The 15,745-nt window shown below is 36.5% G+C and overlaps 1 protein-coding gene across 4 annotated transcripts in view; it reads right to left on the reverse strand.

Annotated features, from left to right (window-relative positions):
- CERS6 (ceramide synthase 6) overlaps positions 1–15,745 on the reverse strand; it is a 311,203-nt gene that overhangs the window by 48,034 nt on the left and 247,424 nt on the right. For all 4 annotated transcript variants that reach the window (XM_035007836.1, XM_035007837.1, XM_035007838.1 and 1 more), the window contains exons 7-8: positions 8,529–8,657; positions 5,670–5,776 (exon numbers count right to left, since the gene is read on the reverse strand). In XM_035007836.1, coding sequence (XP_034863727.1) covers positions 5,670–5,776; positions 8,529–8,657 — 236 coding nt within the window. The remainder of the gene's footprint in view (positions 1–5,669; positions 5,777–8,528; positions 8,658–15,745) is intronic.

Consider the following 15,745-nt stretch of genomic DNA (forward strand, 5'->3'; position numbering starts at 1 on the left):
CTTGGCTGGGCCAGAATGATAGAGACAATCATTTTGAAATTACTCTTTTTTATGTAATAACTACCAAAAACGTATCTCATCAACAGCTTTATGGTCTTATCCTTAAAGAAGATAGCATTGTATTGGAGGAAGAACAACTGAAACTTAGTAAGTACTTGCCGAATTGAACTGATGTCAGGAGAACAGAGTCCAGAGAAATGGGGTAAATCATTGACTAAACGAATCAGTTTTCTTTGTGTAATAAGGGAGAAACTGCCCCTATTTACTTCACAATGATTTAAAAAGCTCAACTAAGAAAACAAATGTGAAACCGCTTAGGATGAAAGAGTACTTAATGCACCCAACAAATACTGAGTAGCCATTGTGGGCAAGGCATTGTGATACATGGTACAATGATATTGGGCACAGTCTACTCTGTACCAGTTGAGTTACAGCTTTGTAAAATAGGGGAAATTGTTAGGAATTTCAGGGACTACATAGAAATGGAGTTGAGGAAAGACAGATGCAGATCAATGAAAATGGTAACAGCTTACAATGATGGGCTTAACCTCAAAAATGATAAAATCACTGATTGTCCAACCACAACATAATGGCTAAAATACATAGACTTCTGAGTAGATGCAGTAACGTGAAACACATACCCAATTTCAAAGATATGGTGTGCAAAAAAAGAATGCAAATATTTTGATATTGATTACATGTTAAAATGATATTATTTTGGATATACTGAGTTAAATAAAACATGTTATACAAAAAGATGTCACCTCTTTCCTCTTACTTTTTTAATGTGGCTACTAGAAAGTTTAAAATTACTGTGAAGCCTGAGTTATATTTCTATTGGACAGTGATATTCTAGAAGGATGTATTGTGGCCAAAGGAAAAATCTGGGCAGTGTATGATTCTGAAAAGGCTAATCATGGTGGATGCTGTCTTGGTGAGACACGGACTGAAGACACAGGAGAGAATGAGCCAAGTGTTATTAAACCCACAAATTACAAAAATTCTGATGGCTCATGTGGGAACACAAGTATAGTCAGGAGGAACCTGGAAGATATTGCTGAGGATTCCAAAATAAATAGACTGAAAACTAAACGAAGTAGAGGGCACATAGAATAATTTTGTTTCTTCTTTCACCAGAAGCACAAGTATTTGAAGGAGAATGAAGTTTATAAAATGCTTGTTAGAACTGAAGTCCAATCTACCTCCAGCACCTTCCCTCCAGTACCCACTGACTGTTTCACACAAGAGTCTCTATGTAGTATAATGTAGGATAATGCTCTATTTAGCTGACAAAGCTCCTTAGTACACTCAGCCAAAGTATTTAACACTGATAATCCAGTTATCTTATTTACCTCCAGAAAATGTTCAGAAAATAATTTATAATCTCTAGGGCCCCCCAAATTATAAACCAGAAAATTATAAACCAGAATTATAAACCTATCAGGATTCAACTGCAAGTGCCCCAAGGAGCACTGAATTCTCAGTACCCAGCCCCTTACTGGTTGGTTACACAGTAAGTACCCCCAAAATATTCACTAAACACATTTTTTAAGATGGTGGTATATTGAAGGTAAAAGTCGACACTTAAACAATACAGAAAAGGCAAAGACTGGAAATTTTAGGCTGCTAAGTTCACGGTTGCCGATAGATAAATCAGATGGGGGTGAGTGCCTAGAAATGAAGAACCAGAAGCCAATAAAGGTCTCCTAAAATCAAGTCATGCCGGTGGGCCTCATATTCTTTTTAACCCTGCTTCTACATGTGCAGAGGATACCGTAAACAAGAGAGTAAATTCTGCTTTCACAAGAGTAAATTTCGACTTTCACAAGACCTTTGACAAAAGTCTTTGATTACACCTTAAAAAAATGTGGGGACATATAATGTATTATTTGTTTCAGAGGTACAGGTCTGTGAATCAACAGTCTTACACAATTCACAGCGTTAACCATAGCACATACCTTTCCCAATGTCTATCACCCAACCACCCCAACCCTCCTACCCCCCACCACTCCAGCAACCCTCAGTTTGTTTCCTGAGGGGAAAAAAAAGAAGATAGTAGGAAGGGAAAAATGAAGGGGGGGAAATCGGAGGGGGAGACGAACCATGAGAGACTATGGACCCTGAGAAACAAACTGAGGGCTCTAGAGGGGAGGGGGGTGGAAGGGTTAGCCTGGTGATGGGTATTAAAGAGGGCATGTATTGAATGGAGCACTGGGTGTTATATGCAAACAATGAATCATGGAACACTACATCAAAAACTAATGATGTAAGGGTATGGTGATTAACATAACATAATAAAATAAAAAAACAAACAAACAAAGAAAAACAATACAGGATTTGGAATCAGGAATGGTAACAAGTCCAGGGAATAATGAAGGCAAAGACCAAGGTGTAATTTAATATACAGCACTGTGTCTGAATAAACTAATGAATAGTGAATATTTATAAATAAAATTATTTACCTATAAAAAAACCCCAACAAAACAAAACAAAACAAAATGTGGGGAAATAGGCATGATGACAGAGCAGTTATGAGACAGTAATAAGTAAAATCATAAAGACAGACTGGTGGTTGAAAGACAGAGGCCAACCCAAAGAGATTCTTTAGTACTGTACCAGGAGTTCCTCTGGGTCAACTTTTTTCTTCAGTGAGTTGGGGGAAGCATGAAAGGCATATGCTTATGTAGCAGAAAGGTGGGAGGGATAAGTGTGGCGCTGGATGTAGTTCAGAAGACCCTAATTGGGCTAGAATATTTGAAAACAGCATTATGAATAAATGCAGTCCATATAATTAGGTATACAAATAAATCATAATAGAAATAAAAATACATAAAAATGAGATAAATTTAGGATGAGGGAGATCTAGTCTGGCAGGAGCTCAGATGTTTATCAGATCACTGACAGTACAATGTCAAAGTTGCTTACAGCTAATGCAATGGCAAGCTGCCTTAAAGAAATGTTTAGTTCTAGGGGCCCCTGCATGGCTCAGTTGGTTAAGCTTCTGCCTTCAGCTCAGGTCATGATCCCAGGGTCCTGGGATCAAGTCCTGAATCGGGCTCCTTGCTCAGTGGGGAGTCTGCTTCTCCCTCTCCCACTCCCCCTGCTTGTGCTCTCTCTCTGTCAAATAAATAAATAAAATCTTAGAAAAAAAGAAATGCAGTTCTAAATAAAACTTGTTTTTAGTTCTCTTATACTTTGTACCAGGCAGTCCACATTTGGAACACCATGATGAGGAATTCTCAGGAACAAACAAAGGAGAGCAAACAACAGGCAGGAATAATCGAAGGGATTAAGGATGCTTTCTGATGAAGAGAAAGCCTACAGATGATATGTTAGAGACCTTCACGTTCTTAAGAGTTTTCAGTTTGAAGTGACAGGGTACACTTAGTCTGTTCCCAGAAGCCACTTTTTTGAGGAGGGAAGGGAGTCACAGATCTCCTTAAGAATCTGCTAAAGCCATGCACCCTCCCCTCCAGGAAAAAATACACATACAAATATGCTTTTTATACCGTTTCAGGGGTTTCTAAACAGATTAAGGACCTTTAGTTTATAAGTTATAAAGACCCAGGTTTCTGTTTCATTTAAGAAACCATTTCTCCTTCCACCTCTGAAGCAATACTCCTGGACTAGGGAAAAAGAATTCTTATCCTGGGCAGAGGGGATGGGAGAAGAATCTGGAGCTGGTGACCTGTAGTCCCTCCCAATTCTAGGATTTCCTAATCTAAAAGGAATTTTTAAAAATAATTTCACAGTATTAAGGAAAACATTGAAAACACTATTTGCTATTGTTATTCACACTGTAATTTTAAACATTAATGATACCCATTACACTCTAGGAATTGGAAACAAAGGTCATCCAGGCACTAATCCAACTTCTTAGACATATCCGAAAAAGATTTCATTCACTAGATGTACCACTACGATGGCATCAAGTATATAAATTATCTCTTGTATTACAAACAATAAAATATTTCTCTCGGCAAGTTGCCTCTTGAAAAACTTGGCCACATGCAGGGGCATGGTAGTAGAAGTCCTACGACATTTGCAATGTAAATTCTTGCTTTGTATTTGGTTATAAGGATTTTTCTAAGTGGCTAGCTTTTGGCATCATCACAGGACATACCTATGAGTTATCTTATTAGTAGCATTGCATAATTTCTATATTCTGCAGTCTACGTTCTAGGCAACTGATTGCTATTTAAACCTAAAGAGCTTTTTTACACATTAGCTGGAGGGGAGGAGAAGGGGTACATCTAATTTTAATTCTACCCTTACAGGGAAGTACGCAAATCCAAGTACTTGAGAGTGATGCTTATTTCTTTCAAAGTCAGGTTCTCAGAAATCCTAGGTAAGAAACCTTTCTGTTATTCTCTGGAGAAATATGTCCTGGACTTTGCTCTCCTTACTTCTATTTAAATTCTTACCACTAAGTTCTGTTAATAATCTTGAAAGACACACAATCCTGAATAATTACAGATATATTATATGCAAAATTACATGTGTTTCCTACCTACAAGCATATAAAACTATACTGAGGTATTATAAATGCTTGTTGCTAACACACATGTTGCTTCTTGAAATAATTTTCATAATAAGTCAGTGTCCAAAAGGGCTGAGAGCCTCAAAGAGAAGGTGTGTGTGTGTATTTCTGTGTGTCTGTATGTGTGTGTGTTAGTTGTTTATGGAACTCCAGTGATAGACATACTCCCTTAAAAATCCCAACTCTATAATGGTTATTTTTCTACTGGGCCAAGTTATTATTGCATCCCTTCATTTCTCAGCTTTTTCCAATTTCCATTGCTTTAATTTCCCATTCAAATCAATTTCTTAGAATTGAAAAAAAATACGACATCAGTGGTAGACTTTAAGTGATACAGAGGGCTCATTTCTTTTTTAGTTCAAGTAATAGCCTTCCAGAAAAACATATTAATGACACTGGACCTTATTTTCTATAGAAAGGATTGTCAAATTCCATCAAAATTGGTCATATTATTTCCTTAGCTCTTAACAAAATAAAAGACCCAGACATTAAGAGGCCATAGGGAATTTCAGGGGTTAATTTCAGGTTATACTTTCCATCTGTTTTAGTTATAAATACAGCTGATGAGGAGAATTGCATAGGACATGGTACTCAAACTTCAGTGTGGAGCAGAACCACCAGGAAGACTTATCAAAACACAGACTGCCAGGACCCAACTCCAAAGTTTGTGATTCAGCAGGTCTGGTGGGGAGAGCCCAGGAAGTTGCATTGCTAACAAGTTCCTTGGTGATGCTGTTGCTACCAGTCTAGGGGCAAGGCTTATATACATCCTTGGTACAGGAGGATCCCTGATAATATAACTGGTTGCAACACCATGTTTCCTTTATTTATTCCAACTTTCATGGTTAAGGGTTTCTGATTCATACTCTAGACTGGACCCCAAAATAGCGGACGGCTTTCTGTGGTCTCAGAACCTCTGTCAGGCACATCCTTCTCTAACTATCCTATGGAAAAGATTAGTAAAGAGTACGGTATTTCTGGAAGAAGAAATCAAAGCCATTTCTTGAGTCCCTCCCCCACTTTCTTTAAACCTCTTACTAAATATTTGGAATGAAATTCAAAAGCAAAATAGCTCGTAAAGCTTATCCGGAAGGGGTGACTCTATTGGAAAGAAGACTGGCATACTCACCAGAGAGGAAATATACCCAGTCGTGTGGTGATAAAAACCATGGCAAACATAACAAACAGAAGATCACAAATTTTCTGAAACTTGGCATAATTTGCCATTTTGGCAGCCTATAAAAGGAAGGAATGTGATATATTAATTTAGTTAAACTGGTAAAAGAAAAGCTTCTTTCAATATGCATGCGTCTCCTATAAGATATAACTTCCCAGATGCATAAAATTCCCTGCTACTTTGAAATGTCATACATCATGCATCAGTATTTATAAATTACCCATAAGTTGAGTGAAATGCAACATTAGCTATAAGTAAAACTACGGACTGTCACAGATTTAATAAAACATTCAGCAACCTGAAAAATTCAATTATATGGTTGATCTCAGGAAAACAGAAAAATAAGAAAATTCCTGCATTATAGATGATATTAGCATGGCAAAGACACCAACACAGGAATTTGGCATAACAGGCCAAAGTAGAAAGTACTAGGTAATCCTTTAAAACTCTAATGAGCCCCAAACACTAAGGCCACAAACTTTATACAGGTTATATGGAGCCTTTCTGCATTGTTTTCTTCTTTCTACTTAGAAGGAAAGGTTCTCCTTAAATAGGCATTAAGGGATATTCTGGGGAGACAGTTTCTTGGCTTATTCTCATAAATTTAGAAATAAAGAACACATCAAGATCATGTTATTTCAATGAATCCATTTAGGTATAATTTTCAAAGTTACATTAATGGATCATTTTCTACATGAAAGTCACTAATGTTCCAAGTGTCTGTAAGAATTACTCTAATAATTCATGATAGTAACGTAAGTGACCATTTTTTATATTATAAATTAGGGAAGAGATTACCTCCCTTTTCCTACCATCTACACACTTTTTAACAGAGGATTCTAAAGTAACAATAGGTGACACTGAAAAGATAATTTTGCTTGGTCACCTCTTTTTACATTTTCACATAGAATTCACACGCACCCACACACAGGGTTATAAATTGAAGATGTCTTGCTGAATTCGTAACATTATTTTCTACTTCTTAGAAAGTTAAATTAGCTGAGTCAAACCTGAAAGGACTGTTGACAGTATCCACAGAAGCTACAATTCTGTAGCTTTAAGTAAAACACACAGCGATGAGAGAAATGGATTACTAAGAAAAAATATCTATTAACTGGGCAGAAACCAGGATTATGAACTTTTCATTTCATGAATACTTTGGGTGTGACATCACGAATTATAGTAAGAAAGAAAAAAAGCATCTTCTACTTCCTTCTGCCTAGGAGGAGAAACTGTTTTTCTCTTACATTCATTCAACAGTATTCAACAAAAAAGTATCAAACATGCAATTTTTCTGAAATGTCTAGGTCATAGATCCCACTTCAAAGAGTTGATAGTTGACATATCTCATTATTTGGATATTCTCAAGCATTATTGTATAATGTAAAGAAAATCCATGTGATGAAGAATATTTGCTTTTAAGCCACATGACTGGCATTTCTGGATTGTTTTTCTTTTCTGGGTAAAAGTGATAGACAAAGATTCAACCAGCCATTTCCATAGATATTAAAGTTGGCAGATTGTACAAGATTAATTTGAAAACTATATATTGCTGTATAAATCTCCACTTTAAAGCATACTTAGGATTTAACCAAATGATAACTGGTTTACAGGAGACTGCCCTTATACAACTATATTTCTCTTTTAAAAATATGCTAAACAGAGTTTAGCTTGAATTACTTAAAAATCATAGTGCCACACTATCATCTGACATATCTAGCCCATTAGGACTGTTTTTCTATTTCATAGTCTTATAAGGAACAGAGTTTTTAATGAAGTGCTATATATATTTCAAGCCTTGATTAATCATCTTTATAGTAGATTCAATTTTATCATGTGGAATTTCTGCTTATACTGTAATAATAGATCATTATTTGAGAGTACCTCTATATTCAAAGTGACAGTATATACTTCAAGGGGCAGAACTGTGTGGACCAACAAGAATAAAAACTTAGAATACAGATTCTAAGACCCATTTCTACATGAAATTTGTACTCTGGTAAGTTTATCTTTCACCAGTTACATAAATTTCTTAACATAAAGTAAAAAGTCTTTTATTCAATTATATAACACTATTGGGTGCGTATCTTCAGAGGGGCCATAAGTAAGAGTAAATACCACATCAAAATATTCCTGGGGATTTTATCTTTTGAAATATGCTTGAAGCATTTTTCTTTTTCTTCTTTTTTTTGCTACTTTTATAATCCTAAATGATAATGGTTTAGAAAGTCTATCAAAATACAACCAATATTTCCTCGAATACTCTTTATACTTATACATGTAGAGAACATAGTTTTTATATTTAATTTACAATTCACATATACTTTTTTCACTGTAAAAATACTAGGATATTTAGTATTTACATCTACTGTCAATAAAAACTGTGACTACTAATTAATGTCATCAGGATGTACAATTATTAATAACTAAATTGAGTTGTATGTACTTCACAGATATATCAGTGTGAAACTTATAACACCAGAAACAAAACCTTTTCAAGTAGTGATTTTCCGATTATAAAACATTCATTTTCTTAAGTGTGGGATAGTAAAGGTTTTCATTATTCTACTAATAAAGAATGCTAAGATGATGAACATGCTTTGTATAAAAATGTACGGACTAAAGTCTCACTTTTACCAATTTAACTTACAAAGAAACACTTTGCAGTTTAAAATCAGTCATATACTATCATATATCAGTCATATACTATCTTCCCCCAGTGCCACATAGAATAACATAGAAGAACTGATGGTCTTGGGGATTTCCTGAATTCTAAATTTCAAACTCTTAAAGATGAAAGGAAACTTTTACCTCTAGAAGAGCATCAGCTGAATCATGAAGACAGAGGACCAGGGTCCCTACTCGGGCCATATTGTTGACATATGAAAAGGAAATCAAGAAAATAGCTACAAGGTGATGCAGGAACATAATGCCAAAGTCCTTGAGGAAGGAAAAACACAGCCATGTTAGGTCTTAGAGGATAGCAATGTTTCCATTCATCTCTTCCATTATTCAACAAATACTTCCCAAGGTTCTTAACGGATCCAGCACTGGGGATACTAAAATGAGTAAGATGTATTTCCTACCCTCTGGGAGCTCACTACAGAGGGGCAGAGGCATAAAGGGGACCGGTGACTACGGAGAATGTGATAAGTGCCGGGACTAAGGCCAGATCATAAAGGGTGTTTTGTATGTAAACCAAAGAATTTGAAGCTATGGGAGAAATCCTCAGAATTTCAAGCAAAGAAAGGCATTACTTGGATCTCTACTTTAGGAAAATCCTTTGGGCAGCGGTGCAGGTCCAACAGGACCACTTCTCGGACTACCGTGGCTGGGGATCCTGCATCCTTCCCCTAGAATATGTCCATTGGGATGGTAAAATAAGAATCTTACACAAACAAGGCCTAAATTTTAAAACAATTTTACTTGTCCATAGTCATTAGAAAAACAAACTGGTGAAAGTAATGATAAATTGGCCACCTTTATTTCAGTCAATTTCAACGGAGCTGCTGGTCAGCCCATGTGAAAAGACCATCTTTCTCTGACACTGATTTATCTCCTGGCCATCTGGACATGGTTTGTTGTGATGCAGAATTTCTGTTGCTTGGATATACAGTCTCTCATTTACTAATATTTTTACTCTTATTTATTTTTTAAGATTTATTTATTTACTTGAGAGTGTGCATGCACGGGTGGGGGGAGGGGCAGAGGGAAAGAGAGAATCTCAAGCCGACTCCCCGCTGAGCTCAGTGCCCAACACAGGGCTTGATCTCACGACCCTGAGACCATGACTGGAGCCAAAATCAAGAGTTGGATGCTTAACCAACTGAGCCACCCAGGTGCCCTTTGCTCTTATTTATAAATCTATTTCTTCCAGAGTATACTTGAACTTCTCTGGATTTAAATGCCAAGATTAGCCCTAGTGGTGATCTACTTGAAGCCTTAGAAAAATAAAGCTATTCATGTAAAGATAAATAAATTAGCCAAAATGAAAAGCATATTATGAAACTGAGAAAGAGAGAAAGAAAGAGAGCAAGTATGTGCATATGCTCTTTATTCAGTAGCTATTGATGTCATATAGTTTTGGATTTGAAAGGTCAACCTCAGTGACTTTTAAATGGTTTTAAAACATTTAAGCAATGGCCTTTGTTTAGATCTTGAAAGCAGCTAATGATTATCCATAAGTAATGAAATATTGCTATTAGGTCCTTTGCCATTTATTTCATTGTATAGTTCCCATACTGAAAAAATTTTCAATTATTTGGTTTTATTTTTTAATTTTTTAAAAGATTTTATTTATTTGAGAGAGAGAGTGAGAGAGAGTACAAGCAGGGAGGAGAGGGAGAAGCAGGCTCCCCGCTGAGCAGGGAGCCTGACGTGGGTCTCGATCCCAGTACCCCGAGACCATGACCCAAGCCGAAGGCAGTTGCCTAACCAACTGATCCACCCGGGTGCCCCAATTCTTTGGTTTTAATATATATAACATGAACCTACAAAGTTATGGATATTTCTACTGTTTAAATTCCTGTGATATAGAACTCTTAAAAATGTCTTTTTATGTTTTATAAAATTAAGCTTTAAATGGCAATGATGAAATAAAGTTAAATTTGTATGTTTTTAAAAAAACTCACAATGTTTCAGTGGTTCTGTATACACATGACTATATCCAGAGGTTACTTTTCTGCCTTGGAAAGTGCCAAACATTTACTGATAACCATACATATTGATTTATTACTAGGATAAACAATGCATTAGTGTCCTAAATAAGGTCAATTTATAGGGTTTTTTTTCATTTTTTTAATTAACATATATTTTTTGTTTCAGGGGTACAGGTCTATGATTCATCAGTCTTACACAATTCACAGAGCTCACCATAGTAATACCCTCCCCAATGTCCATCACCCAGCCACCCCCTCCCTCCCATCCCCCTCCACTCCAGCAACCCTCAGTTTGTTTCCTGAGATTAAGAGTCTCTTATGGTTTGTCTCCCACTCTGGTTTCGTCTTCTTTCATTTTCCCCTCCTTTCCCCTATGATCCTCTGTCTTGTTTCTCAAATTCCTCATATCAGTGAGATCATATGATACTTGTCTTTCTCTGACTGAAGGTCAGACAATTTAAAAAAATGCATTGCAACTATTTCTCTTCTTTTCAACTAACCTAGTCTCCAAATTCACCATGTTCTATTGATGGTGGATACCACTGTTGGAAAAATCACCTGTCTTCTATCAGTCAATTCCAATTACCTACAGAACTATAGAACCAAATCTTGCAAACTGTTGACCTACAACTATGGTCCTTCCTTCAGAACCACATTCACCGCAGAGTTTTCAGCTCACTGACAGAGAGAAATAATGATCATGCTATTGAATGAGTCTCATGAGTGATTATGTACAGACTCAACTTACCAGTTTTACCTACTTCTGATTTTCTGATGTTCTTGTGGTGTCTAAGATTTTCCTAAATCATTAAAGTTGGACAATACCAAAATTCCTTAGGTATACAATGAAAATTACTCTGATAATGTTTTCTACTGGAAGGTGAAATCTCTCCTCTCCAGGTTCTTATCAAAACTTTATTAGGTTCCAGTACCTGGAGTATCATGTTCTACCAAACAAGAGCTACTTCAATACAATGCATCAAGTGAAACTAACCTACCAAACAATACTTTAAACTGTTTCCTAAACATAAGTAAATGAAAACACACAGCACTTAATCCAATAGTTCAGTGAGTTTATATTTGCCCATGCTCAATACGCAGATTTAAAATCTAACCTGCTGAGTACCTAACCAGAACATTTTCCACATTTCCTATTGTTCAGCCCTGAATGACTGCTCTGGGTTTATTGAAAGAAAACAAGAGTTTTTCTCTGTTTAGTTTAAAAATGAATATAAATTGATTAAAACACTTATGGATGATTAGGACCATTTTATAATTAAGTTTCCTAATTCGTATCTGATATAAATGTCAATAAACAACACAAAGCTCTTAGCAATATAGCAAGCATCCCCTAAATATGAGAGCCTTGTTTTTGAGACAAAGTTTGCTTTGTGAAGATGATTCCTGAATATAAATCCCCTGGTCCTGGAAAACATTTATTACTGAGAGACTCAGAGTTATGCCCATGGCAAAAGACCAATTTTCATTATACAGTCATTATCTGTATGAATATGAAAAAAGCATGAATAATGCATTTTGTCTTTTACATTTCTGCTTCAGAAAGCATTATACCCAACAAAATACCTTCAATAAAAGCCATGCAATCTTTAATGTGTTACCTCTCCTTACCTTGATCCCTTTCTTAAAGTAGGCACTGAATTTGGTCTAAATAACAATTTTCAAATAAATTGTCAACTTGGACCTTATCAATGCAGGGTAAGAACTCCCATCCTCAGGTTTGTTATTGTGGAAAATGACTGGTGTGTGGGTGGACACAGGCCTGGCCACAGGAACCTTAGCATCTTAGGTTGAGAATGTTTTCCTGCATTTTTGGTAGCAGGAGTTAGGCAGAAAGATTGTGATTTCTTCTTGGCACTCACACTGAGGACTGATTCCAAAGACCTTATTCAAAACAGACCAGTCTGGTCACCTGTTTCACTGGTGTTCCCTGCCTCCTGCTGTTCTGCCATATTGTTTCTGGACATCTTCTCAGCCAACATCAAGGGTTCCTTCTATGTTTGCTGCCTTAATATGGACCCTGACCTCAGCCCTCATTCCAGTGCTATTCCTATGATAATTATCAGAGGTGGAAAAAAAAATCAGATGTAGTCTTGACTCAAAGTCAATTAGAATGAGTCTACAGTGAAAGAATTCAAGGAAGAGCCATCTATTTTTAATACCAGAAACTGGTAAGATAATGCTGTTTTTTTCCTCATTACATATTGAATGGCATTTAGAGAACCAGAATAGCCTCTCAGTCTGTTCTGTGTAGCTTCCACAACAGAATTTCCTGGATACATGTAAAATTCCAGCTACCTGGGCTCCATCGCCAAGTGTTGGAATGAGAAATGGCATCCTTACTTCAGTTCTCCAGGGGGATTTCTTGAAAAATAAAATATTAGTGGTGAAAGGTCAGAGGGATCACCCTCATTGAAACATAAGTCTGGTGTTCTGTATGATGGAACTCCCTTTGCAATGATTGGGATGCAAAGACTCTTAGAAATAATGCTCTGTCTCCAGGAAGCACCAGAAATTCATTCATCTTGATGTACAAGTTTTAATGAAAGCAAAATTAACTCATTTCTCATTAGGGGAAAAAAAACCCCATCACAAACAGTAAGAAACTTGTTGTCTAAATTCCCATTTGCTGGATAAAGTACTCATAATTTCATAGAGTTTCTTTTGGGAATAATCTTTGCAACAAATAAAACAAAACACTGGTGAACCTTCTGAAAAAAGAAATAAGAAGACCAAGATTTTAAGTGATAGCTGATTTAGATGTGCATGGATAGTGAAGAATATGAAATATTTCTAAAGTGCAAGGCAAAGAAAAGACTCTTCCTTCTCAGATGCAAATGACATGTATTAGCTTTCCTGAATTTAACAAATGAAATTAACAAATATAATAAACTTATAATAGAAAATTACCTGAATAGAAATCAGGTAATTATCACCAGGTTACCCTTTTAACAGATTTTCAAATTCTCTAAGGAAACAGAAGGACAACATTATAACTTTTCTTTCTTTTTTTTTTTTTTTTTTGAGAGAGAGAATGGAGAGGGAGGGGCTGAGGGAAAGAGAGAATCTTAAGCAGGTTTCCTGCTCAGCCCAGAGCGGGACACAGGGCTCGATCTCACAACTCTGAGATCTTGACCTGAGCCAAAACCAAGAGTCGGGTGCTTAACAGACTGAGCCACCGGGGGCAGCCTGGCAACATTGTAATTTAAAACTGGTTTCACTGTATGGCAACTGCAACAACAGTTGAAATCTCTCAGGTCTATCTGCTTTGTTTTGCTTTGTTTTAAATAGTTTTTTTTTTTATTTGAACCTTCAAGGTACCTAGAAAGTTGTGTGACTTTTGACAGAATAACATGTTATTTTTTATAGAGATCAATAACACACTGTCTTCCTATCTCTTCACTTGGGATTTTGCAACCTGAGGGTAAAACTCAGAAAGCTTGGAGAAGCACAGTTGTGCAAGAAGTGGACTTCTAGCACATAACTTGGCAATGTGCAGGGGAGAGCGGCCACACGGGCTCCATCCCCACCACAGCTCAGATGCACAGATGGAGGTGGAATCTGTGGATCTCAGACAAAACCTACATATGGCAAGAAAATCATAGGTACTTTTTCCTTTGAGGGAATAGGAAAATAGGTTCTCAACCTTTGGCTATAGCTAAAGTTCTGATTTACAGCATGAATATATAAAAAAAAAACTTTTAAAAAGCTGAGAAACAAGAGACTAAAAAACCATCTAGCCATGCATGGTGTGAAAAGTTCACAAAGTGTTTTTAAAAATGTCAACCTTTGGGTATCTGCAGTTTCCCTCAATTTATTTGGTTATTTTATTTTTAGCTGGCCTCAAATGTTGGTGTACTATAAAGAGAACTGGTTAAATGTGCCATTATAAAAAAAGATATTTCAAATAACAAAGCTCTTCAAAAACTGTAACTTGAATTCACTGTCATTCTCATGGAGAGTCTAGTCATGCTAGGGTAAATATTCACGGGAAAATTTGGGAAGGGATAAAAAAGTGTGATTGATTTGAGAAATATTTGTTCAATTATAAAGTGGAGTAGTTCTCACAAAAATTACTCGGTTACCCTTCTCTAAAATTCAATCCGTGAATAAAACTTCATTTACACTAAATCTACAGTCACGTTTATTTCAACACTTTTTTTTTCCAATAGACTAGACTTTTCCAACTTTGGACTAAATATATACAGATTGAGGTCTTTGCGGGAGATAACTGTCACATACAGACATCATTCTAAAAACAAGTTGTGTGCCAAGAAATTGATTAAAGACATCTAAATTTACTGTTGTTACTATCAAAATGTTTGAAAAAATATGTACTGATGTGATTTAAGTATCTCTACTAGCCATTCTCAAATCTGACACCCTAACTATTCAGCAAATATGTACATCTAGGCCACTCTAGTTTAAAGCAGAGAATGGCACAATATGGCTTCCAAGCCAAATCTGGCCTCCAAATGGAGATATTTTTGCCAATAAAGTTTTATTAGAACACTGTCACATTCGTTTAACCAATGTCTATGGCAGTGTTCTTCTTCTTTTTTTTTTTTTTAAAGATTTTATTTATTTATTTGAGAAAGAGAATGAGAGAGAGCACATGAGAGGGGGGAGGGTCAGAGGGAGAAGCAGACTCCCTGCTGAGCAGGGAGCCCGATGCGGGACTCGATCCCGGGACTCCAGGATCGTGACCTGAGCTGAAGGCAGTCGCCCAACCGACTGAGCCACCCAGGCGCCCCTGGCAGTGTTCTTCTTACAGCTGAGTACCTGCAACAGAGACTGTGCGGCCTGCGAGCTCAAAATATTTACTATCTGGCCCTTCAGAGGAAGGTCTGATGGCCCCTGCCTTGGAGCCACGTCGAAGGACCTATTTTGGGAAACTTACGTCACGTTATCTGAGATGTGACAATTGCATAGTGTCATGTCCAACTTCGTCACATTTTCTTCAGATAAAGGATGTAGTATGAGAGATTTAATTTTCTTAGGTGTTCTGAAGTAATCCATAAGATATTACTCTTAAAATTCAGATAAACTATTATAAAGAGTTTTGGCAGATATCGCTACTAAAATTCTCACGATAAATTACAACTACAACTTCAAGAAAATTTGAAGATCAAGAAATTTTTTCACCAGTTTTTGAAACAAAAGCTGTCTGTCCAGAGGCAGTATTACTTTCCCTAAAGCTAGATGTGCTATTACTTTATAGCTTCTGGGAATATATATAAAGTGAAATTAAGACCGCTGTCTAAGCAGTGTTTACCCAATCTGTCTCCTGTGTAACATTTATGGTACCATTTCAAGATCAAGAACCCATAATCTTGTCTCCATGAATTATTT

This window comes from Mirounga leonina, unplaced genomic scaffold (assembly GCF_011800145.1).
Source record: "Mirounga leonina isolate KUSES-001 unplaced genomic scaffold, KU_Mleo_1.0 Mir_151, whole genome shotgun sequence".
NCBI lineage: Eukaryota > Metazoa > Chordata > Mammalia > Carnivora > Phocidae > Mirounga > Mirounga leonina.